Genomic DNA, 26,180 nt, shown 5'->3' on the forward strand with positions numbered 1-26,180 from the left:
ACATCCCTTGGCCCAATTTGAGGTCGTTTCCTCTCATCCTGTCACTTGTTACCTGGGAGAAGAGACCAATTCCCACCTGACTACTTTCTAAATAAGTTTACAGCAAAACCATGGGTGTCTAACTCATCTTGTAAGCCTGAATTGAGCACAGCTCGATCAGTGACAATAGGAATTGCATGTATAAGACACCAGAAAAAAAAAAATTGGCCACATTATCATTAGCAAAAATTAATATTACTGTTACTAAAATACTGTGTGACACCAGCCACGGGAAGGACTGCTCTCCAGCTCTGTAGCACCTCCTCACAGAGGCTGCTGGGGGTACTTACAGCTCCCAAATTTCAGAGGGCAGGCGTGCACGTCCATTGGGAAGTCCTCCAGGTGCATGGGGCACTCGGCGTGGATGGTCAGCCTGCAGGACAAAGCACAGGGGCAGCTCAGGGAAAAAAGAAAAAAGAAAAACCTGGCCCTTTTCCAGAGTGTAAATTCAACTGTATTGACCCAGTTCATCTTCACCCACTCAGTGCAATGGGGAAATCTGCCAGAGCCCAGGACTCATGTTTGCTTATGTGTTGTGAACAGAGCTCCTGGGCTAGGGAAACCTCCTGGAAAGCAGAGGGGAAGAGCTTCAGGGGCTCCCAGGGAATGGGGCTGACAGATTGCTCCAGGTCCAGAGCCATGAAGCCACCAGGACACAACACCCCCTGTCCATGGGGGACAGCTCACCTCACCTCCCTGGGCTCCTCCCTGGCACTGCAGGCAGGAGAAGAACTGGAACATCTTTGGGGTGTGCAGGACATCATGTGCTTTCAAAATTCCCCCAAATCCCAGTAGGACACCTTGTCAGGAAGCAGCTTTGTGAGGGAGGCACAGCCATAAAAGCAGTGTGCTGCAGAATGTGGGGCCAGGCATAAAAGGATCCATTATAAAGGGCTCTAAAAAGGGAGCTCGTGTTCCTCCCTGGAGCACTGCAAAGTGTGCAGCCAGGGAGAGGGAGCCAGGAGACACAACTCCCCAGGAGATGTCCAAAACAATCTTCTCTGAAGGAACCATTTTGGAGAAAAAAAAAAAAGGACTCACTTCTGATGGCTCAGCAAAACAGCAAACAAACCATGGCAGGAGCAACATGTGGATGCAAAGGGCAGCTGCACAGACTAAAGGTGGCTTGTGCAAAAAGGTCAAGAAGCTTCTATTGAGATGTTTTCCTTTGGCTACAAAAATGTTCAGCTAATTTATTCTTCACAGAAAATACTGAGGCTTAGGCAAATGCAAAATAAACCCTGAAAAAATAAAGGCTGTGTGTTTTGTTTGCTAAAAGCAAAGAATAAAAATTACAGAAAAAAAAAGCAATACAATTTTTAAAAAAGAAGTTATTTATTTCATGCAGACAAACCTTATATGAGTCTACAAAAAAGAAAAAAAAAAAAAAAAGAGGACTTTGTTTTTTTAAATTTGGCATGATAAAATTCAGTGGACAAAAAAAAACCAAACCCTTCACAAATTCCCTGTGGAGGAAACAAGGCAGAATGGCTGTGGGGTGACAGGGTGGCAGAGCTGCAGTGGCAGTGGCTGCACGTGGCAGCTGTGAGAGGGGACACCACACATGGCCCAAGGTAGCAAACCCTGCCCAGCTGCTGCTCTGGAACCTTCCCATCACCTGTGAGTACTGCTCTGCCAGGGGAGAAAAGGAGCCCTGGGAGTTCAGACCCACATCCAGCCTCACCTGCAGCTCCCAGAGGGTTTAGAAAAGGTAGGAGCTCCTTAAGAGAGAGCAGAGCAGTTAAATCAAGAAGTAGAAGAGGAGAGTTGCTGTAAGTTTGGTAGGGCAGAGCTGAGTGCCCCAAACTCTCTGGTGCCCCTGCAGCACTCAGAGCAGGGCACAAACACCCAGTTCTCCAAATCTTTGGGAGCATCTGGCAATTCAGTGCACCAGAGACCAAGGACCTGGCCTGCAGTGAGTGTTTCAGTCCTTTCTGAATCCATGCCCATGGAAAGTGTCCTGTGAGAACCTGACAAAGAGGGAATGCTGACTGTCCTTCTTCACATCTGGCTCCAGCCTGGCTTTCTCAGCCAAGCCAAGAACCACTGAGTGCCCAAAACAGCTCTTGGAGACAAACCACCCTCCCTGATTTGATGATCTCTTCTTCCTCACTGCATGGAATGCACCTGTTTGACATGAATGAGAAGAAAACCTGACCTTTAGACTTCAGTCAAGACTCACAGAAGACTGATGGTAATTTTGACAAGCCTACAAGCACAGGGTTGAAGTTATTTTCTCCTGGACACTCAAAGGCCACCATGAACAAATTGCTCATTTGCTCTCATGCTTCTCTTTTCCAATATGGATTTCAAGAAGCAGGTATAAAAACCTGGCAGCTTGGTGTAGACTTGGCTGCCTTGTTCTTCCTGTTCTGTTTCTTCTGTGATGTTCTCTTCAGCCAGCTCAAAATCCACTTGGGGAGCTCATGGCTGGCAAGCTTGTCAAGCATATTCTCACAGATCTTAGTCTTCGATTTTTTTCTCTGTCTTTCCCAACTGAAATGGACTTTTTACTTCTCATTTTGTCACTGTCACTTTTGTCAGGGAAATGTTGAGGCATTTCCCCTTTCTCCCTCAGCAGCCCACACCAGAATTTTCCTTTTTACCTTGTTGTTTCATCTGCTTCGCTCATTGCTTTATTATTTCAAAAGACTCTCAGCTGTGAGTTACCAAAGTTGGGTTTTTCCAAAGGATCTCATCTCTGACCAGTGCCTTCCTTCTGAACTCATCCCAAAAAAACCCCAGAAAAGTCTTTTCCATTCACTGTATAGTCTGCAAGTGCTGGCTGTGACCATCATCACTCTGATTAAGGCTGAATGACCCCAAGCCCTGCAGATCATGGGTCTGGTGGGTTTGTGCCATTTAGAGCTGCCAGAAGAGCCTCAGAAGAGACCAGGACAGCAGCAGAGACTGACCTTGGCCAAATCCTCCTGTCCTCTCCAGGCCATGGCCAACAAGAGTGTTGTTAAAGAAGGAGACAACTTTTTATGGATGCTGATGAATCCCTCTATGTTTTGGAATGCAGCAGTTACATTTTAAATCTAAAGCCTGTTTTATTAGCTGAGCCAGCAAGCAATAAAACAATAAATCCATCAACAAACCACTGAAAAAGCAACCTAATCTGCCACTTCTCCACCTACAACTGAAGGAGTTTTTAAGTCTCCCAAAATTAAATAAAAAAAGGAGAAGTGGCAGCAGTCCAGCAAGATGAGTCTGGTTCAGCAGCTTCAGCCAGCCTCAGGTCAGCAGGTTCACAGGTAACACATGAAACGTCAAAATGTCAAACCATAAGGAATGTCTCTCCCTCCCCAGACAATTACCACAGCCTCTGCAGCATTTGGATTAAAGTGTTTACTGCAGAAATTCTCATCTCTGTCCTTATCCTGTGCAAGGGAGCTGATGGCCAGAGAGCCACTGTGTTTTGCTTCATTGCTCTGATGGGCTGTTCACATCCAGGAGCCCTGAAATGTCCTTAGAAAGCCTAAAGAGCATGTAAAAAATAGCCAAGCTGCCAGAAATCACATCAGTCAGCAGTTGTAGCCTTTGGCTCATCTGTCCCAGGTACCTGCAGTAACTTATGCAGAACTGTCTTGAAGCCAAACCCCAAACTCCTCATGTTTTCACTTTGCTGGCACAATGGCACTGAAAGTGGAACACCCAGGACAGAACCTGTGTTTTTCTCCTCTTTTAAAGTCACTGGAAGTCCTTTGAACTGCACCAACACAATGGCAAGAAGCATGAATCAGGCTCCACATACCTCTGCCAGGGCTGAGGGGATAACAAACCTCTTCAGCTGCGTTCTCATGGTTACCAGGAGCTTAGCAAAGCCTTTGATGTGTCATTAGAGCCCCTGTCGTTACCTGCGTGCAGCTGCAGGATGAGCCAGGATCTCAGCCCAATTTCTGGGACGCAAATGTAATAATCCCTCGGTGTGTGAGTGGTACAAAAACATGACAGCACCCTGCACGGCAGGGCTGGCTTTGTTTATGCCAGGGATACTGCTGGAGTTTTGTCCTGATTTCTTCTCCAGGAGGTTCATTAATAACCACAGTCAGGACGAGCAGTGTTTACGGTTTAGGCTGTGGGAGAATCTAGGTTAGGTTTTAATTGCTGGGGTTTGAGCTTGAAAGCCAAATTGCTTCTAGGATCCTTGTGCTGGATCTGGAAGCACTGATTGCACTTTCCATCCTCCCCCAGCCCCTGGAGATTTCAGCCCATGATGGCAGAAATGCAGTGAGATAAGGTGTTCTCTGAAGATTTCTCCCTCCTGGGACAGTTTCCTTAAAAAACTCTGCCTGCACAAAGCCAAGCTTGGAAAACAAATCATTTTTGTCTTTGGATCTGCTCCTGCAGGGAAAAGTTGGAGCAAATCTCATCTTGTTGCCTGCTTGTGTTTTTATCAGCCAGCCAAGCTCTGTTCTGCTTGGATTCGTCTGTGATGTTTTTTGGGATCAGCCCTTGTGAGGGACAGACAAAACAGCTGCCAGCCCATACAGCCTGGGAGAGCCCAGCTGGGCTGCTGCTCCTGCAGAGAGGCTGCACCTCCATTGTGGGGGAGAGTTCTGCAAAGCCTGGAGCCATCACAACTTGTCTGGGGGACAAAAAATCCCCAGCCAGTAAAGGCACCCAAAGCCTTTACTGAGGGAGACACTGCAAAGCTCTGTGATTTCAAAAGGCAGTGTGGGAAGCCCAGACACCTGAGTGTGGCACACCAGGGAGAAAACCTGTTCTGGGATTCCAGAGCCCCTGTAGGTCTGCACTTGTGCTGGGCTCAGCTTTCCCTCCTGCTCTGCCTCTGCCTCACCTGAGGGTTCACAGACCCTCCTTCCAAGGATTGCACATTGTCTTCAGCAGCACAGGCTCTTGAGGCAGTCTTTGGGCATGCAGCGAATGTGTCAGCCTGACAGGTAAAGAAAACATCTTCCAAGTGCATAACTTGAGCACATATTGTCTGGGAATCACTCTGACAATAACCACAAAGCCTCAACATGCCATTCTGACAGGTCCTGTTAAGAGCAGAAGAGCTTTTTAAAGCCTTGATTCACAAAGCTGAATCCCTTCAGCACAGCATTAAAGCTTCACTATTTTTATATGCTTCAAGGCTGGGAAGAACCAGAACATTATCTATGTGCCCCACACAATGTGAGACAGAGTACACCCAGAGATGGCTGGTACTTTTGTCTCTTCCTTATGTAATCCATGCACAATTCCCAGGTTGTTGCACTCAGGTCTGACACCAGAGCTTAGAGACCACAGCTGGGTTTTTGTGAACTACTTGGATTGTGTAGGAATTCCACAAAAAGAGGCTGCAGAGACAGGGCTAAGTAATAAAACTGCACTCCACGTGCCCTCTTGTCCTAGGTTACAATGTAAAGATATGTCCAAAAATATGTGTTCTATCACCATCTGCTGAAACCAGGTGGGGCAGTGATTCTTATCTCTGGGGGAGATATCCTCTGCTAATGGGCCAGCTGTTACAAACCAGGTGGAGCAATGTTCTTTATCTTTTCCAGGACCCACCCTTCCTCCAGGGAGGTATCTTCTGTTAATGGGCCACTGAGTCCCACTGCATGACTGATAAAATTACATCATCTCACTGGGAGATGCTCCACCGAGGGAGAGGAGCCAAACATTTCTTACCTAGATAAAAAACTGAGATTTGGAACACCAAGGCAGCCCTTACCCACTGGTTTCCAGAGGACAAGAGCTACCAAACCTTTCTACAGGATCACTCCTTCAACAAGACCACTTCATCTGGACTGCTACCACCACCTCGACTAGGGGGGTGTCAGGTTGTATTCTGACTCTGTCAGTGGTTTTTCTTTTGTACTATTGCATGCATTTTCTTTTCTTTTTCCTTCCTATTAAACTGCATTTCTGACTTGGCATCTCTCACTGGTTTTGCTTTCAAAACCTCTGAGGCAGGTGGAGGAGCAGGGAAGATGCAGAGGGAGCAGTAATCCTGGAGAGTAAAGAAATGCAGTTCAGTGCAGTGGTCACAAAGGATGTTTGGTGGCCCAGGTGCCAAGGCCTGTCAGTGGTCAGGGGTGTGCACTGTGACATTGCACTGCTCCATGAGGAGAATGTGCCGTGACTGTAGGAAATCTCTGGATGCTCGGCTGCAGCTGCTGTGCAGCTCCTGGGAGCTCAGGTCAGTGATAAAGAGGCTCTCTCCAGGAGCTATAAATATTGTCACACAGGTGTAATTTTGCTGGATGCATGTGTCAGACTTGCTGTTCCACCAGAGCAAGTTCATCTATAACTGTAAGCCTTGACTAAGAGAAGTTGGCTTTCCCAGCAGGATAAATAGCAAGAGACGTGCCTCTAATTGCACATCAGCAGAGCTGATCCCTCAAGGATATTGGCTGGTACAAGGGAAAGGAGCAGGATATTCTCAGGAGTCAAACTGCATGGCCTCCAGGAGATCACCTTGGCAGTGCTGGAAATCTGGAGAAACCCAAACTCTCTCCCCAGCCAGCAAGGCACCCCTTTGGTAATTGCACTTTGCTGGATGTCAGCTGTGTGAGTTTGGCTTCAAGGTCCTGCTCCTTCCTTTAAGAAGAACACACATGCACGTCCCTGGGCATGGGGGAGGACAGCAAATGCATCACTTGGACAGAAAACAAGAGACTCCCTTCAGCCCTTGCCTGGGAGGAGGTTTCAAAGCAGTTAACAAGGGAGGGTGATACCATCATCATTTGACAGGGAATTGAGGTGGGAGTGCCTTGGAATGGTGAAGCCAGGTAGGATTTCATGGCTGAGCCTGAGGCATGGTCTGTGCCCTTGCATCTTCCTTTCTGACACCTCACTCAAAAGAGCAGCACCAAGAGGAAGAAAGGAAATCATCAGATGCTCCAGAACAGACACCCCATCCTGGATGTGTTTAACTGCAATCCCAGAGGAGTCCTGCTTTGTCCCAGCACACTGTGATCATCTGGTCAGTTCTAACTACAGGAGCAGCTCCAGGATGTGCTGCCCAGAGCCCCACCTGGGCTTCACACACTGGGTGAAGAAAAGATCTCTGTGCACAAGAGCTCCTGGCTCTGTGCAATTCAAAACATGACAAAAGGTCTTATATCCAACTCTCAGCCTCTAAGTGGGCTCTTCACCTCTGACAAAGCCTTAGGGATGTATTCAAGGGGACAGGAGCACCTGTAAAAGGAAGTCCTTTACTCCCCAATTCTTCAGCAGACAGCTGAACTGAAGGATGGTTTGAGTTTATTTTTAAAAATCCCAAGACTCTCTTTTCTTCCAGAAGCTCATTCCCAAGAGTCTCATGATGCTGCTGCCATCCTGGCACCTGCCCAGCCCTGAGTGGAAAAATAAATCCAATACTTTCTTAGTCACACAAAACTTGCTGAAGTTAATGGCTGTTTGCTGAATAAAGAAGTAGTGAAATGATTTAAAAGCTCTAAAATTGAGTCTTTTTTTTTTTTTTTTTTTTTTTTTTTTCCCCTCCTGTCTTATGCCAGCAGCTCCTGTAATGCTTTACAGTCAGACAATGATACAAAGTGCAGGGAGTGTAAGTTGTCTACTTGCAGGTCAGAGAGCTGGGAGCAGAACAGAGCCCTTAAGTCAAGTTGGGCTTTTCCCTTCATTTACCCCATCTGCCTTAATGTGAGATCACTGATGTGTGGAGACCTAAACCCCCAGGGCACTGACAGGATTAGCTCATATTTGAGAACTGCTGCACAAAAGTAAGGCATTGTTTATCAATGTAGGCTGTAAAAGTTGCTGACACCATGTAGATTCACAGCCAGTTTAACTATGAAGAGATGAAATTCTGCCTGATCCTCAAAAACAGAGGTGAAAGTGCAGCATCTTACACACAGAATCCACAATGAAGCCTGTTATTAGGTAGGATTGGATTGGAGATGGAGACAGAGAAAATAATTTTTTAAAACAAAGATTTACACCTTGCCAAAACCAGCTCAATACCTTTCTTGTGCATTTATCAGCAGCTTGTTATTTCATTTGCAACCTATGGCTCCTGCAACCCTGGCTTCTCCAAATCACAGTTTTTAATTAGCTGTTTGTTGGGTTTTTTTTTCCCTAATGATGTGCATCAATCACAGATTTAGATGTTTTTTTATTTCACAAAATGGGAAAAAAAAACCCCATTGTTGTCACAAGCAAGCTTGATCTCATTAGATGTGTGAAATGGCTCTGCTCTAACATGCTGAACAAATTTAGATCTGTTCTCAAGCTCCTGGACAGTAACAAATTCTCCTAGACTGATGAACCCATACCAACACTGGATACCTGATTCATATCCCATCACAGGTCAGGAAGAAAATTAAACCAGGTGCCACATCAACTTTACAAACTATAGATCCCACCACTTTACCTCAGCACATAAAAGCAAAAAATCCATGTGAATGATGAGGGAAAATCTATCTGTAAAAATGTGCCAGGCTGAGGATCAGTGAAGGCCCATAGGTAGGAAACAAGGAGAGCATGGAAAGCAGCACTAACAAGAGTTAGTGGAAGGCTGCATAAACCCTGCTGTGAGGTGCTGTGTGTGCAGGGATTCCCTGGAAGGAGAGCCAGCCTCACCTCATGGTGTACAGGAGGGTGCCATTGTCCACCAGGCGCAGCAGCTTGTTGGGGGTGGTCATGTTGTGGGCAACAGATTTCTTCCCGTTGTGGAAAAAAGTGTCAGGGGTCCAGATCTTACTGGCCAGCAGGTTGTTCAGGGGAAGGATTTTCATGGGACCATCAAATTTCAGCCTTTCATCTCTCCAGGACTGCCGGAAAAAGACATCAATGGTGTATTCCTTTGGGGAGAGAGGAGAGAAAAATAAGAAAAATAAGGAGAGAGTTGTGTTTTACTCAGCTCAAGAGGTGGAGTCTTCAGTCAGAGACCAAACTGGGTTTTGGCACACCTTGGGTGGCACAAAGTGTGGTGCAAGAAGAAGCAGAGATTAACAGCAGTGCAGGCTAGATGGGATTCAGCACATTTTGGATAATGACTTACCTATGATGTGAAAATGTGCTGTCAGTGGTTCTGAGCACTGCAGAGAAGCTGCAGCACAGCCTACAGTGGCCACAAGTGGGGTAGCCCTGCTGCACCACCTCTATCCAGATGTTTCAGGGGAGGAAGGCCATTATGTGCAGCTACACAAGTATTTTAGGAGGCAAAAATAAAGATCCTAGAGATGGAATCTGGCCAGGATGCTGATAATTATATCCCTGCTCATAATGAAAAAAAGAAAGAAAGAAATAAACTTGACTTGCATGACATTGTCTTAATGTTATTTTGTTCCCCAGGCCACCTTTAGAAAATCATGAATCGAAGACTTCACAGGCATTACAAGATCCTGTGACTTTCTTTTGTCTTCTCTTTCTTTCTTTTTTTTTTTTTTTTTTTTTCCTTCTTCTTTCTGCCAGTGCAGAGACCCATTTCCTAGGCCATATTCCAGCTGGGGCAGTTAGAAATCACCTCTTTGAAACCCTGTAGCCAAGGCCAGCTCCTCACTCAGTGAATGCAGATTCAGAAATCACTTTTAGAGACAGAGAGGTCTTTGGAAAACCTGTCTGTCCCAACTGTTCTGCTTTTCTCCCTGCTGCTGCAGACTCGTGGTCTTTATTTATGCATTCCTGGAGGCTGCAGGACCAACTAAACTTATCATTGTGAGTGATTTCTTTCCTGCAGCACTTCTCAGCAGCTCTTAAAAACTGCTGTGCATCACTTTCCTATAGGATAGAGAAATTCCTACAGGTTTTGCAGCAGATGGCAGCTGAATGGCAGCATCTCAGTTAATAAATCCATCCCTGCTCCCTGGCCATGGAGACACCCCTGCTCAAATATGAATCGTCTGGATTTTGGCTGGGGAAGGAAAGAGAAATTCTGCATTCTCATGGGCTCTGTACAAGGTATTTTGCCCTTTCATGGAAGTGATCTCTAATTCATTATTTCTTGGGATAAACCCAAAGAAATGATCCTGTGTGCAGTCCCAGGAGGTTTGGGAAAAGTCCTTATTGGGAGACGAGCTCTCTCATTCCTTGTTCCTATTTAAAAAGTGCCAGACAAAGAAGCAAAACATTTTTAATGACTTCCAAGATCCTGCTTATCTTCTTTAATGCTTAGGAATCGTTCCTGAAGAAAAGAGAAATCATGTTCAGAATCTTCCACTCTTTTCTGTGTTTCTTTCCATAAAAACATTATTCCCAACTCACCCTTTCCAAGCAGCACACTTAGTTCTGTGTTATCCTCTTCTCTGCCTACAGAAGTGACTGAAAACATCAAGACACTCTGTCCTCAGAGTCCATCCATGAAACAAAAAAATCCCCTTCAATTTTTGTTTTCCTTTGTAAAATTCCCCTGGGACTGAGGCAAAGTTGCAAGAGCTCAGTCCCGAAGACTGGGGCGTGCATCAGGTCTGATCAGGCTCTGCTCTCCAAACCAAAAGAGAGATTAGGAGCTCTTTGGAAAGGTCTCCACATCCTCCTCATCCATGCTTTGTAAGCAGCTGCTCTGCCCCTCTCCCATCACTGTAATTCCAGGTGCTGGATGCACCAGGAGCTGCTTCCAGGGCAGTAGGAGGGGTGGGAGCAGCACCAGAGAGATGCAGGGAAGGAGGGAATTCCCTGCTCCCAAGATGAAAGGAAGCCCCAGAGCAGGCTCTCCCCTTGCTAGAGGAGATGGGGTTTCTCTCCCTCTCTTTTAGCAGCAGAGCTAAACTGCTAAATTTGCCATGCATTTGTAAAATACACGGAACGAAGGCACGCGGAGGGGAAATAATTTATTATTCCTTAACTGTCTTCCTAATTTTAAATTCATTTTGTCAAATCACATTGCAGAGAATACCTTCCTCTTTTCAATACCTCATATTTTTTTTCTTCACAGTTCATTATACACACTCCCTTAATCAAATATGCTCCACCTTGGAAGTAATTATCAGATACTCCCCAAGGGCTACGATTGCTGAATATATTATGGGTCTCTGCTGTGGTAGGAAAGCAGAAGAGAGAGAGGGAGAACTCAGATGAGGTTCATAATCTTGATTACACTGACATCAACTTAACTCCTTGCCCTGGAGGGAGTGGTCTTCCCAAAGCAACATGGGTTTGAGTGATGGAGTGAGCAACTCCATGAATCACAGAGATTTTATTCTCCCCCAGCTACTCTGCTTGCCAGCACAGGATGGCTGTGGGACAGCTGAAGAGATGTTCAGGCCATACCAGCCCAGCAAATTCAACCCTTGCTGCTCTGGAGGGGCTGTGAGAGCCATAGGAGACTGTTCCAGCCTGGCCTAGCCAGTGACAGGCTGCTCCCTCCCCAAAAAAGGGCTCCCTCCCTGGCATGGACTGCCTACCACTGGCCTGGGCTGTGCCAGCACCAGCTCAGCTCTGGGGCTGGACATGCACCAGGGACTCAGTCCTGAATGCACAGCTGTCTTGTCTGTGGAATCCTGGAACTCTTGAGCAGCCACCCACAGCCAACCCTTCTCTGGGTGCATGTGGAATACGAGCTGCAAGAAATGCTGTTGAGAAACCTCACTATTAATTATGATCCACAGTCCTGTTTTAATTAGAAGACAAACTGTTGTGGGAATACAAGCCTAAATTCAGACCTCAGGCCTTTTCATTAATAATTTTCCCTGAACATGTCCAAATAGTGCAATCAGTCCATGCTTTTTCTGTTTTTGTCTTTTGCCTCTCTTCCAATTGGGGCACTAAGGATGGTTTGATGGTGAATCATTCTCTCTGACACTGCCACCAAGCCAGACCAGATTCTGGCATCCTCCCCTCTTCCCAAGGAGCACCTTCATTCCTCCAGTTATCAACTGGTTTGCAAAAGCTCAAGCACACTTGGGAAACAATTCCTGCCTACCCTTGCAACTGAGATACCAGCTCTTAGGAAAATCCCACTTTTGCCCACATTGTCCTGGGATGAGGGTGGGACACATCCACAGCAGCTGAGGAGAAGCCACCCTCCCTGTGAGATGACCTACCATGTCTGTGTCCGAGACAGGGCCGAAACTCGTCACGTAAATGTCTGTCTTGACTTCAGTTACACTGTCTGGGACAAAAAGAAAATAAAAGGGAACAAAGAAAAAGCAATTAGAGAGCTGCATTTCCTTGTGCAGGCAAGGGTTTGAGGTTTGTTATATGGTGTTTATTCCTGCTCTGCTGAACCCTCAGCACCGTGCTCTGTGCCCCAAACAACAGCTGATTTTATCACTTGTAATTGGGCACATTCATCTCCAGTGCAGCTCTGCTGCTTCCCACGCTTACACTGAGGACAAATCTGTCCCACACGGCCAGACAAAAATATTTACAGAATCTGTGTGGCTGCATGATCCATACCCTGTACAGATCCACATGTTTTCAATGCAGAGGTAAACCCTGATGCTTTGAAATTCCTTTTTAAGCCGAAATCCTTTTGTGTCTGGCAGCCACATAAACAGCCTAGCAATGTTCCAGCAGTTTTAGGGAACCCTGGGTTTGTTACAGCTCCAGGCTTATCTGTATGTAAAAAGAATCAATATTCTGATTGCCTTTTACTGCCATGGTTCTTGCTGTTCTCCTAAGTGCCTCACTCTCACAAAGCTGCTGCTCTCCCACATCACGTGCTGCCCCTGCATCCCGGGCTGAGATTCCCTCAAGGATGCTGAGCAGCACCTCCAGTGCCCCTGCAAAGCCACAGAGCCTCACTGCCTGCCCAGCTGCTGAAACCAGGGCCAGCTTTAACCACATGCCTTCAGATAACCTGGAGTGCTGAACACAGCCCCCAGCACACACAGCTCTCCTTCCTGACTTCATTGGATTTTGGAGTGTTTCCTAATTGACACCTCTGCTGTCACCCCACTTTGCAGGGAAATCAAGGCACAGTGATTTCCCAGATTTACAGTCCTGTGCTCTGCCCACTGGGTTGTGCTCAAAACATGATGGATGAGCTGCCTTGAGTTCAGCACTCAGTTCCCATAAATCCTCCCCACTTTAGGGATAGATCTTGCTGTTGTGTGACATTAGCTGGCTCAGAGCTGCTCTCCTAATGAAAGAACCAATTTAAAGCTGCAAAGCAGAGTTCATGTTTTATGCACAGTACCCAATTTTGGCCATTGCTGCAGCCTTGCAAGTGGCCTGGATGGCCCATTGTTTAATTTAGTTATGGAAATCCTTCTGTCCCCTGAGAGTTATTTTGCAATACTATGAAGCTTAGGTTTGTGCTTCAAAGTTTCACATCCCAAAATAAGATAATGCATTCTGGCAGGGTTTTCTCCTTAATGGCTAAAATATACGTATACATGTCTTTAGTTATTATGGCTGGGAAGCTTTTGATGCAGCCAGTGGCTGATATTATTGTGCTATATAAGTAACCCCTGATCTTGTCTTGATGCGATAAAAAGAAGGTTAAAGAGAAATATGTATGCGGTACAGTTTGTGAAACACCCAGAAGTCTAAACAAAATGAGCCCCTCCTGTAAGGCTGAAACACTCTGGGTATTCTCAGTCTCCCTGCAAATGAGTCCCCAGATGAGGCACACAGCAGAGAACATTTAGTGATGCGAGGCTCTTTCTGCTACCCCATGCTGTGAGAGAAAGCTCATTATGTCTTGGAGAAAACACAAAACTCTCCCTCCCCTCCCCTTCCTGCCCCTCCCCAGCATTCATTTTGCAGCCATGGACAGCAGATCAGGAGCTGTGGCCACCCATGGCCAGGGAAAGCAGTCCCTGGGAGGTGCAGGATGAGCTGTTCCCTGCAGCAGGGGGACAGGGGGTCACAGGAGGGTCTGTGCTTTCCAGTGTGATCTGCTGGGTCCAAGCACAGGGGAAGGGATTCAGGAAGTCAGGAGAAGACAAAAAGGCAGAATTAGTTTTGGACACCTTTTGATATGATCCTGTAATCTTTAAATGAGCCTTTATGTCCTCATCATGCTGTAACCTGGCTGTCACAGAGCTCCAGAGACCCCTTCCTGACCTTCTGGCAAATCCAATAAAAAATAATGGCGTTAGGAAACGTAAATAATCTATTCATAACTTATTAATATTAATAACTAATTACAACCCATGTCTGAAGAGGATCCCCCATTTCCAGACTCCAGATTCACCCCCTGGCAAGGCCATGGAGCACTCAGTGAAGGGACAAGCTGGGGCTTCAGTGCTGACTCAGTGATGTCCCTCAGCACTGAGAAAAATGAGCTTCCTGCAACTCTCATAGCAAAAGCCAGACTGAACCCTCCCTGTTAATATGTGCTCCTAAGGGCAGGATTTGGCTGGGATCCGGAGGGATTTCTGAAATTAAATCATTGCTACGCAGGCAGGGATTTCAGCAGAGCTGGGAAATCCAGAGATAAGTAAAACACCAGCAGAATAGAGCAAGCTCCAGCCTCAGAGATTCACTCCCTTTGTGATCCCACAGCCCAAGAGCATCTGCACTGCTCCCAGCTCTGTGACTGTGAGACCTCCATCTGCAGAGAAATCAGGAGCTGCCCCAGCAGCCTCCCCTCCCTTACCCTCACACCGATCCACCCAGAGCCTGAATGAGATGAAACTGCATCTGCTTTTGCAAGAGAAAGCTGAGAGAAAAGCATCTCCTGCCTCTGCTGAGAGACATGGCAGGGAAATTCTTATTTCCTGCTCAAGCCATAGATGCACTCACTCTGTAGCTTGGCTTACCCAGTTCTCTCTCCATAAAGATTTAACAATTAAGGACTATATAGGGGGGTAGGCACTTTCCCTAGAACTGCTGCAGAACACAAAATGGCACTTCCATTTCCTAGTAGCATCCTTCCCTGTAATTCAATTCTTTTATCAGCATAAGTTGAGCCTTCAAGGCTGCTGGGTTGGCAGGTGGATGCTGCCAGTCCTGTTTATAACCAGGGAAATAAAAGTGCAAGGACTGGGTTCAGGTAGGAAGTTGGACAGAGAAAGGACCAGAGCCCAGGTCTGGCTGCCCTAAAGATTGGCACAACACTGGCAAAGCACTGCCCAACAGAGCCCTTGGTGGGCTGCCCAAGCCCCTTCCAGCCACCCTGCTGAGCTGCAGCACCAGGAAAGCAAAAAAAGAGCCTGGCACCAACAAGAAACTGGAAGAGCAAGAGATTTTCAGGTTCAGTATTTGAACTGAATTTAGAGATCCAAGTGGCATGCCATATTCCCAAGTCATTTGTTTGAGGTCAGTTCTCTTGTTTTGGGGCTCTGCTTATTTATAGGCTCAGCTTATTCCCAAGCTTCAGCACAACCATGTTTCTGGGAACAATTTGGAGCAAGTGTGAGGGCAGAACAAGGTGCTGCAGGTCGGTCAGGGCTGCCCCTTCCCCCTGGGGTACAGAGCTGCTCTCTGCCTGCCAGGCCATGCTGCCTTGCTCCGAGCTGTAGAAATCCCCCACAGCTGGGCAGATCTGCAATGCAAATGGCAAACAAAACCACCCTTCCCACGGTGTTACCATGGCACTTCCTACACCTGCCTGCTTTTGTAGAGCTACCCCTCTCCTCCAGGAATGTGCTGCCCCAGATCTGGTTGCTCGTGTGCATCACAATCCCTCCGGCAGCCCTGGGAGGAGAGAAGGGACAGACCCAGCCCCCGCAGCCCCGCACCAGCAGGGTCTGGCACTTCCCTGGCTGTGCACAAGGTGTAAACCAGCAGCAGCTGTCGCTGAGATGCTTCGGGTTTCCCATTTCCCCTGTGCTCCCCATCCTCCAGCCCCCGGCCCAAAGGGGACCCCCCCTTTCTCCTTCAATTCACCGTTTTGAGTGCTCGTGGCTCCCTGGGCCCGGGAGGAGATAGCTATTATTTACAAAATGACGGAGTGCTATTTTTACTCGCTCCTTGGAAGCACCGGGAGCAGCGGCAGAGCTGAACACGAATTCCGCCTCCCCGGCTGCAGAGTGATCCCGGGCGGGGGGCACAGGGGGCTCGTGTTAAACCTCCCCCTGCACACATCGAGCGCTGCTTATTCAGGATTCACACCGTGACAGCCCGGCCTGGCCGACGGTGTGCCAGCAGCGGGGGGTCGGGGCAGCGCTGAGCGGGGGCTCCCGGAGTGATGTGCCCGCAGCGGGATGTGCCCACAGCGGGATGTGCCCGCAGCCGGGATGTGCCCACGGTGGGATGTGCCCACAGTGGGATGTGCCCACAGTGGGATGTGCCCACAGCGGGATGTGCCCACAGCCAGGATGTGCCCGCAGCGGGATGTGCCCACAGCCAGGATGTGCCCACAGCGGGATGTGCCCGCAGCGGGATGTGCCCACAGCCAGGATGTGCCCACAGCCGGGATGTGCCCACAGCGGGATGTGCCCGCAGCGGGATGTACCCGCACCCGGGGTGATATGCCCACAGATGGGATGATATGCCCGCAGTAGGATGATGTGCCCGCAGCAGGATGATGTGCCCGCAGCCGGGATGGTGTGCCCGCAGCAGGATGGTGTGCCCGCAGCCGGGATGGTGTGCCCGCAGCCGGGATGTGCCCGCAGCCGGGATGTGCCCGCAGCTGAGATGGTGTGCCCGCAGCAGGATGATGTGCCCGCAGCCAGGCTGGATGATGTATGTGCCTGCAGCCGGGCGCTGAGGGCTCCCGAGTGATGCGTGCTGTGCAAAGCAGGGGAAAGCGACTGCGGCTCCGTGCAGGGGATTCCGGGATGCTGCGCTGACGTCAGGGAGGATGCACAGCCCCGGCGCGGAGGAACGGGATGAGCCGGGGGATGGGGAGCTCCTGCACGCAGCTCCAGGGCTGTGCGGGGACCCAGGGGAGCTCGGGGGTGACAAACCCGACTGTACTGATGTTTCTGTGCGGGGTGGTGTGGCTGAGAAGGGTTCGGGATTTTCTGCACCCAGAGGTACAAACCCTCAATCCACTCCAAGTCAGCTCCTGGAGGGAGATGTTTCTGCTCTGGGCTCCCATATCCCATCTCCAGCTGTGGTCACAACCTAAGAAGGGCAGTAACAAGCTGATAATGCCCCTTACACCCTCCTAGACAACCCCATTTATCCTCAGCTCAAGAATTTCTGAAGTCCCCTTATTCAGTGTCCCCTCAGACGCACAAATCCCCTCAGGAAGGATTCCCAGCCTGTGCTGAGTGCAGTGGCACTATGAAGAGAGGGGATGCAGCATCGCTCTCTTCTACATCACACAACCCAAAGTGACACCAGGGTGACACCCAAAAACACCAGGGTGGTGTCTTCCAGCCAACTCAGCATCTCTGGGAAGGGAAACACAAGAAGTCAGCTGGTGCTACCAACTTGCACCTCATACCTTCCCCCAGCTCTTTGCCACAGTAATTAATAAACAACAGAAGGTAATTTTTGCAGCTGCACACAGAAGTTCTTTGTGTGTTTCATTCTTCACCTTCTCAGCCTCCCACTGGGGGAATTCAATTTTCCTTCCACTTTTAGCCTCTGGAACAAAAGAGGTTTCCATGACCTTCGCTACAAGCTCCATGAGCTCACTGGAGCTGAGCTGAACCACAGCCTGGGGCTGCCCTTTCCTTCAGAGGTGTCACTACAGCCCCATCCAGAAACTCCACCCTTGGGACCCTCCTCTCCCTCTGACAACTTCAGCCCCATCACACCAGGGCTTCCTTTCCCAGTCCCTACCTGTGGTTTTTCAGGTGGCTTTTTAACCTGTGGTGCTGCCTTGTTTTGGACATTGGGAGCTGAATGGAGTCTTCTTGCAGGATGGGAGGCACTGAAGAATGGAGGGACATCTCTGGGTGGCATGTGGCACCTTTTATGTGACCTGGCACTTGGGAATGCCAGGCCAGTGCTGGGAGAGGACAGGGAGATACAAGCAGAGTGGTAGGTGCCCAAGAGGAGAGGGTGAACTCTCTCCACAGCCTAAAGCTGCAGAAATGGAGACATCTACATCACCAAGCACACACCAGAGAGCCCTGGCATGGCCTTCACTGCTGCTCTCCTGCTGTGGGAGCAGTAAGACTCCCCCACATATATCAGAGCTGCTTTTCTTGCAACTTTTTTTTTTTTTTTTTTTTTTTTTTTTTTTTTTTTTTTCCTGAGGAAGCTCAGAAATAGCAGCAGAGAAGGAAACATTTCAGTGAACATCACTGCAGTGCTGTTGATGCCTCCTGGGCTTGTCCAGCCCAGCCAGGGGATAAAGCTGACTCCAAGGACATTGGCAGAGCTCCTGCCACACAAAAGGCCACAAAGCTGCGTGAGCTATTGCTAAAGTCAGGACCACAAACATGCCCTGAAGCGCTTCCACACCTGGTATCCTGGGAGCAGAGGCTCTGCTGGGGTCAGGAGGGAAAGTTTGGGGAACAGAGGTGGCAAACAGCCATGAGAATCTCCTGGCATTTCCTCCAGCCTCTGGGAAAGGGAGAACAGAGCTGGAGAGCAGAGATGCAGGCAGGTCTCAGCACAAGCCCTTCTCTCTCCTCAGCTGGGTATGGCTTGGGGATCTCAGACAGAGGTCAGGAGCAACCTCTTCAAACTCCCAGTCCCAAAGTAAAAATACATCTTTTCAGACATTGCTTGGCTGTTGCAGAACTCCAGCAACCTTGAATATAAAATAAGTTGCTCAGAAGTGAAAGCCAAGTCTCCTATCACAAACATTCATTCCTGTCTGGCCGCTCAGCCTGGGCTCCTTTCCCAAAAGTGGATAGCAGAGTTCTACTCCTGAGAAGGAGCAGCAAGAACATACACAGGATGTCTTAGTCCTGTCAGTGCCAAATGGCAGCCAGCAGGGCCAGGAGTGTCACCAGGGGGCTGGCAGGTGGCCCAGCCCTTCAGAGGCCAGACAGAGCTAACAGCAACATAGCTCTAATTCCCTGAACTACCTGAAACACCCACACATCTCCAGGAAAATTCACTTGGGCAGAAGCATCATGACACAGCCAAGACCACACAGGAAATGCCACAGGTAGTTCTGCCCACCCAGTCCTCACCACCTCTGATGACACCTGCCTCTCTCTAGGGAGCACAGAGATGAGGATGAGCAGGGTCCATGGATGAAGCCTGGTGACCTGGGACAGTGTGGTTAAAGATGACAGGATGCTCATCTACTGCAAAGTGAGGTCAGCCAAGGACTGAGCACTGGGAAATCTGTACTCTGCAGAATAAACCACATAGTAAGGAAAGAAACAATATAAATGTCTGAAACAAATGTCTTATCTCAGCAAAAGCAGGGGTGAGTAAGAGCCTGCAGGGGATTGCCAACAAGACCTTTGGGTTGGATCCTTATCTAGCTCTGCCATGTCACCAACGATTTGTCTCACGCAGTTCTGCCCAGATATTTGCTTGATTCCAGAGTAACTGGGTCTGTGTAACAGCTCTGACACCCTCACTTATGCTTCCAGTGACTTCTGCAGGGTTATGATCAAAAGGACATCACATTTAGATGGGGAACAAGGCTATTTGCTGTTTGCAGGGAAAGCATCAAGCCTGTTTCCCCAATCCTGGGGTGCTGAGGCGTTTTCTCACCCACTGCTGCTGCTCCAATCCCCTGGCACTGCCAGCATTTGCTGTACAGCCAGTTCCCAAGTTGCTGCTCTGTGAGCCATGGTGATTAATTACTACCTTCTCTCTGGTGTGATGGCACATCAGTGTCTACAATTGTGTGTCCTCAAGCCAGACTAGAGAGAAATCATCCAATCTGTAAACACAGCTATGCATGTGGTGTCACTTCCAGCTGTGCTTCTTTCCTTTCTCCCCTCAACCTGGATATTTCAGGGAGAATGAGGAGTTCAAAAGAATTTCAGGGGCTGTCTCAAGAGACAGCCAACAACGAAGCCGCTCACACGTGATGAGAGAGATCAGCATGGTCTGCAATTACATGTGCTCAATTCTTCAGCACAGATGAAGTGAGATGATGCCTGTCAAAGCCTCAAAAAGACAGCCTGCCCTGGCTCCCTTTCTTAGCAGGGCCACGGGGAGCTGAGGCAGGGAATAGATTTATTCCCTGTCTCACACCACATGCTGCAGATGCAGAGTTCTCACATGGCTGCAGCCAATGTCCTCTGCAGGAAGGAGCTGCAGGACCATGAAGTGACCCAGTTAGCACTTGAGCATGGCTTGTCTGGGATTTATGGCACACTCTCAGGCATAGATAGATGTCTGATTCCTGGGCACAAACTCCTTGAGTTGCACAGGGAAGATCAGCTGGGTTTTTGGAAGTGAAATCCCTCAGGAGTCTGCAAATGTGCTGTACATGTGCTGGTGGCTCTGACCCAGGTCTGAGCTCTTTCTACACCTACACAACTCCATAACCATCAGAGTTTGGATGAAGGCACAACTATTGCTTAAAGCAGAGCACTCAGACACACTTTGTTCCTCAGCACAGAGCTGAGGGGCACAGGGGGCATCTGCTGGTCCCTTTTGGGTGAGTAACTGCACTCCCTCCCCAGCATTTCCATGGGGCTAACAGCACAGGTAGCCCAGTGGTCAGCTCTGACCTCACTGCACTGCCCCTTTGTCTCAACACACACTGGGTAGGGGCACTCCAGGCATACCTGGCACACTGAGTAAATCCAGGTGCTTCTGTAGAAGGTGCTACAGGGATTTCACACCCCCCCCATGCTGGTGAAAGGCATTTTCTCACACTTGTCAAGAGTGTGGGGTGCAGGTTACAGCTCTATCCAGCAGAGCAGCCTAGGAGAGATGCTGCTTTGCCAGCAGAGGAGCCAACCCTGCTTCCCACAGATCAGCTTTTCCTCCCTGTTTTTCTGATGCCTAACACCAGTTGATCCCACCTAGTTACCTCTCTTTGCTTTGGGTCTTTTTACACTCAGTTTCATATTTCCACAAATCTTGGAGGGACTCCAAATCTCAGAGATACCTACCTTTTCTCTCAGGCTTTGCTCAGATCAGCCAGCAGGCTCTAAAGCTTATGGAAGACAAAAGGCAGCAAGATGGGTGTGATAAGCCTCACACCATTAGAAACCCTGGCTAAAAACCTACCACAAGGCTCCACAGAATGTGATTTAATTCAGTTTGCCTCCCATTTATCCACGTGCACATATTCTCATCACCACATTAAGATGCACTTCCAGGGGTTAGACTCAGGATGTGTTATTGATAAACATCCAGTCCAGCAGGGACAGAAGAAAGAATCAGAGGCAGTGACTGCTAGAGGGTGTGCAGCCATGGACGCTTTATACACACCCCTCATTCTCACACATACAGACTACAAACAGAGCCTACAAATTAGCTGTGCTATTTTTGCCACAGACAGAACTACGACAGAATGAACAAAGCTACTGTCGTTACTATTTTAAGGACTCAGGACACCCTCAGATGCCAGGAAGACAGAGGAGGAATATGTATGTATGAGCATGCTTTTAGAGGTTCTGCAGAGCTCTGAGACCCTGTGGTAATGGAAGGGAGATGCTACATCAACATGTTTGTTATATATTATAAATACAATGGGAAAACGTGTGAATATAAATTAGCATGCATAATTTAACATCCTCAGGATTAAAGCCTGGCTTTGATGGCTAAGCCAGCTTAGCTTGGGAAAGGGAATCCCTGCTGGTCCCTGTGGACAGGGGAAGAGCTGTCAGGCAATGCCGTGGTGCCAGCTGGTACACCCAGCTGTGCCCTAAGGAAACCAAAGCCAGGAGAATTCTGCTGCAGGAGCAGTAATGTGAGGGCAAAAATGCCAGTCTGCTACCTCAGCATTGGGCAACCCACTCCATGTTACCTACAAACCACCTGTGTCCTGCCTTGATAACCTTATTCAGTTAATTCTCCCTTTGGGGATCAGTGATAGTGTTCTTGCTGACCATGTCAAAGGATCTTGGTGAGCAGAACCCTCAGGGAAAGACTGCAGAGGGCTCAGTGCCTCAGTGCTGTGCCTGAGGTTGCCGACACAGGAGAGATGAGGCACCAAAACAAAGCATTGCTGTGTTCCTCCACACATGAACAAGCCAGCTGGGAAAACCAACAGGCTCATCCATAACCTACATGAACCTTGTGTGCCTCTGAAGCTTCTTCCTCAGGCAGACTGGTCCTGGCAGATTTTTGCTCCACTCCCTTTCCTAAAAAAACACTGAGCCTTTTGTTAACTCACTCTCAGCAGCTCTTTCTTGAGCAGAAATCACCACTTTGCTTTGAGAGGAGTAACAAAATCTTCAGATCAGTGCCAGTAACATCCTTGGCGTTTGTAAAGCAATTACTGAGCTCTGCAATTCATCAGGCAGATCCCCAGGAAAAAGATAAGCACGAAGGTGCAATACAAAACTGCTGTTGCCAACCTGATAATCATTGATAGACAACAGAGGAAACAGCTGTGAAGATTGGAAAGCCAGGAAGCAAACAGGGGAATGCAAGAAAAAACAGAGAATCACTAAAGTTGGAAAATCTCTAAGATGAGGTCCAACCATCACCCCAGCATCATGACCATGTCCACCACTAAGCCATGTCCAAGTGCCCCACCCATGTGTTTTTTTAACATTTCCACCACTTCACTGGGCAGCCTGTTCCAGTCTTTGACAACCCTGTCAGTAAAGAACTTTTCCCTAATATCCAACCTGAACCTCCCCTGACTTGACTTGAGGCCATTTCCTCTCATCCTGTCACTTGTTACCTGGGGGAAGAGACCTGTCCCCACCTGGCTGCCTCCTCCTGTCAGGAGTTGTGCAGAGCAGTAAGGTCTGCCCTGAGCCTCCTTTTCTCCAGGCTGAGCCCTCCAAACCCTTCCCCAGCTCCATTACCTTCCCTGGATATGCTCCAGCCCCTCAATCTCCCTCTTGTCCTGAGGGGCCCCAAACCAAACAGTCTCACTCCAACCAAATGAGACACGCACTGCATTGAATTTATGTCATTGTAGAAGAAAAAAGAAAAAAAAGAGATGTGTCATGAGGTTTGCAGCCTCTGATGCTGTTCACTGTGGCTCTGAGCATGCACTGAAGGCAGCTGAGCTGTGCCTCAGTCTCCCCATGTGCCTTTCAGCCCCAGTGCTGCCTGCCCCTGCCTCTGGCTGAATCTCATTCCAGGTTGCTGTGCAGGCTCAGGATTGCCAGAACATGTGATGGGCTGTAGTGGGCAAAAATGGAAATGAAAAAATAGAAGAAGAAAGTGACTCCTGGGGGTGGCTGCACAGCTCAGAGGAAGGGCCCATTTAATTTTCAAGCCTGTCCCCTGAGGCCAGTGCCAGGTACTGAGACAAGATACAAGAGTACTATAGCAGGGAGCAAAGCTGTAATTTGCACTCTGGTTCCCTTATCCATTAGCTCCTGGCTGGCATTTCCTTCAGCAGAGAACTCAATCAGCTCCTCAGACAGTGTGCCTCTGGTGATGCTGCTGGCATCCTTCACCTCCACTCCCAGGGCACTGCAGAAAAACGTTTTCCTTTCTTCATGCACCCCAGCGTGGTCTCTGTGTGCAGAGCCCAGCTCTGCACAGAGCTGTCTGTCCCCTGTCATGCACAGCTCACTGGGCTGCATGGCCAGTGCTTATTTATTGCAGCAATGCCAATACAGTGTGCAAATAAACTTATTTAATTCACACTGCCCTGCACTGGTCAATTTAGCATTTCCCCTGGGTTCACCCCATGTCACCTCTCCCACACACTGAGAAAGGCACTGGGAAAGAAAGAAAAAGGAAATGTACTGGAAAACAAAGGAAGGAAAGAATTACACTAGCAGCCAGGTGCAAATAACTGCTCCTGGTTTTGCTGCCCCAGACTTTCACAGAAAAGCAGAGTCTCCAAAGCACAAGATAAACCCCAAATACTCACTGTTCTCCTCCAGGACATCCCCCCTCACCTGCCTTCCCCTGATTCCCAGGAAAAGTCCCTGGCTGCCAAATGGGGCCAGCAAACCCTGGCAGCAGTGGATTCATGCCCACGTGGCAAGATGGGCTTAGTTGTGCATTCAGGCTGTTGTTTTATCCCCAGGTGAGAAAAATAATTTCAGTGGAAATTCCATTTTGGCTCTAAATCTTCCCCTCCCCAGCACTGTTCAGGCACCAGGATTGCCTGTCCCAGGGACTGGAAGGCTTTTTTAATCACAGTTACTCACAAAAATGAAGCAACTCATATGGAATTGTCAGTCCTGCCCACTACATGAATTATGATATGCTGCATGGTACTTTGATACTCCCATCAGAGACAGGCAGAGGGCAGATGCCTCCAGATGTATGTAATTTTTAATTTCCTTTGCTGGGGAAAATGTTTTCTTGTTTTAGTGATGTATGTTCAAAGCGTTCCAGTTCCCATGGCAACTCTCTGCTTCCACTGGAGATGTCATTTTTCATGCCATCCCTTCAGAATTCGACATCTCCTCGCAGAAGTTTTGAAGAAATGTCTCTCTTAAATATATATTTATTAGAGACAGTGCCCGAGAGTGCATTTTATTGACACGTTTCTTAGGTGACTCAGCCTACAGAGGAGAAAGCTGTCTCCAGAAATATGCTGCCTGCCAATCTGCCTTTCCTCAGCTTCTGTTTTCAACCACAACTCTCCCTCTCTTTTTCTGCCATGCAGTTATTTGCCAGCACCTGCTCCCTTTTTTTTCTTTTTTCTTAAATTTCTTTCTGTTCCCATCACTTTGTCCATGCCCAGCATCTGCTTCCCCCCTCCCTTTTTCTTTCTTTAATTCCTTTCTGTTCCCACCACTCCAGCAAAGCAAGCACAGTAGGGGAGTGCCCAACTGTGCCAGAAGTGTCTGTGCCCATTCCCTGCTGCCATATTTGCAGAGAAAACCCCAAAGTACTGCAAAATAGGGACTGCACGAGCCTCTCTATCCTGTAGCTGCAGCAGCAGGAGCTCCCTGCCCTGAATGCCCTGTGCCACCTGGCTGGAGCTCTTTGGGTGCCCCTTGGGAAGGGCTGAGGGCATCAAAGTGCTCATCCTGCTCCCCAGTGCAGGATCCTGGGCATGGGGGAAGGATTTGTGCCCCAGGTGTTGTTTATCTGGTGCCACTTAGGCAGCAGTTTTGGTGGCTCATGGTGTTGTGGTGCTCCTCTGTGCCCCACAGGTGTGGGGCTGAGGGATGCAGAGATGGAGCTGCCTCCCTGCCCAACTCCATCCTTCCCTGCCCCACCAAGGCACGCTGCCTGCCCCTAACCATCCCCCCCCCAAATCCTGCACCCCTGACTCTGCAAAATCCTGCAGAGAACAGGAGATGTAACATCCCTCCCACAGCAGCTTCCAGAGATTTTTCACAAGACCCCAGCAGAGAGTTTCTCTTCCAGGCTGCAAGGAGCCCCCAGCTCTGCTGCCCTCAGGGACAGGGGAACCCCCAGGGCTGCTCAGGTGCCCCCACTGAGCAGGACCCCATCCTGGGAACCCTCACTTGCCCCACCATCAGCATCTCCTGGCAGCTCCTCGGAAAGGCGGCACCAGCACCGCGAAAATCCCGGCGGGAACCCGCGCTGGAGATCCTTAATAGAGCTGTAACATTACAGCTCCAAATTGCCTTCCTCCAGGAGACAAATCCGAGCGAGGAAATTGGTAGGAGCTGAGCAGATCTGGAAGCTGATGGAGCTAATCCCAGGCATGTTTAAATGCAAAGGCCCAGGGAGCCTCACTCAAACCCGACACGAGCGCCGGAGCTCGCTGCTGGCTTTAATTCTCAGGTGCAGCCTGCTCTGAGGGGTGGGAAAAGCAGGGAAAATCAGAACACTGGGAGCAAAGATCACATGCCAGCTTCAAGGTCAGGACCTCTGCAAAACCAGGCACCAGCCAAAGAGCAGCTCCTGTTCACCCCATCTCAGAAACCACATGGAAAAACATTGCTGTGGTTCCTTGGAGGAGTTTGGAAACATTTTTTTAGCCCAGCCTGGAGCAGGGACACACACTCAGGGGACACTTCTTGCTGACTCCAGACTTCACATTAATTGTCCCATCCCAGCAGCCATTAATCAAACGTCTTCCACTTGCATTTTTATTGAAAATCAATTTAATAAAGTAGGTGGGAGTCCGCACGCTTCCATAACATCAGATAAATATTCATGGGCGCTTACACTGCTTTAGCTAAATGAGTTTTTTAAATTTAACTGGTGCAATTTCCTTGTTCCTTAATATATGGCTTGGCTTGCCCTTGTTCAGGAACAGAGATGAGGTGGGACTGGCTCACTGACAGGCACACCAAGGAAAACTCCTCTGCTCTGGAGCCAGCACCTTTGGGCAAGGATTATGTCACCAGTAATTGGAAATACTGTGCTGGGGTCAGCATCACCCAGAGCAAATCCCCAGAGCTGAAGTGGGATTCCAAAGGGATACTTGAAGTTGAAAACAC

General features: G+C 48.7%; 1 protein-coding gene across 2 annotated transcripts in view; it reads right to left on the minus strand.

The window, feature by feature from the left end:
* LOC306808327 (gamma-aminobutyric acid receptor subunit alpha-3-like) overlaps positions 1–26,180 on the minus strand; it is a gene marked incomplete at its 5' end in the record, with an annotated part of 56,802 nt that overhangs the window by 14,960 nt on the left and 15,662 nt on the right. The window contains 3 exons of one of the 2 annotated variants that reach the window (XM_079318788.1): positions 330–412; positions 8,596–8,816; positions 11,997–12,064. In XM_079318788.1, the coding sequence (XP_079174914.1) occupies positions 330–412; positions 8,596–8,816; positions 11,997–12,064 (372 nt within the window). The remainder of the gene's footprint in view (positions 1–329; positions 413–8,595; positions 8,817–11,996; positions 12,065–26,180) is intronic. The other variant, XM_079318789.1, reaches the window with a different exon arrangement.

The sequence above is a fragment of the Erithacus rubecula genome (assembly GCF_903797595.1).
Source record: "Erithacus rubecula genome assembly, chromosome: 15".
In the NCBI taxonomy this organism is placed as follows: domain Eukaryota; kingdom Metazoa; phylum Chordata; class Aves; order Passeriformes; family Muscicapidae; genus Erithacus; species Erithacus rubecula.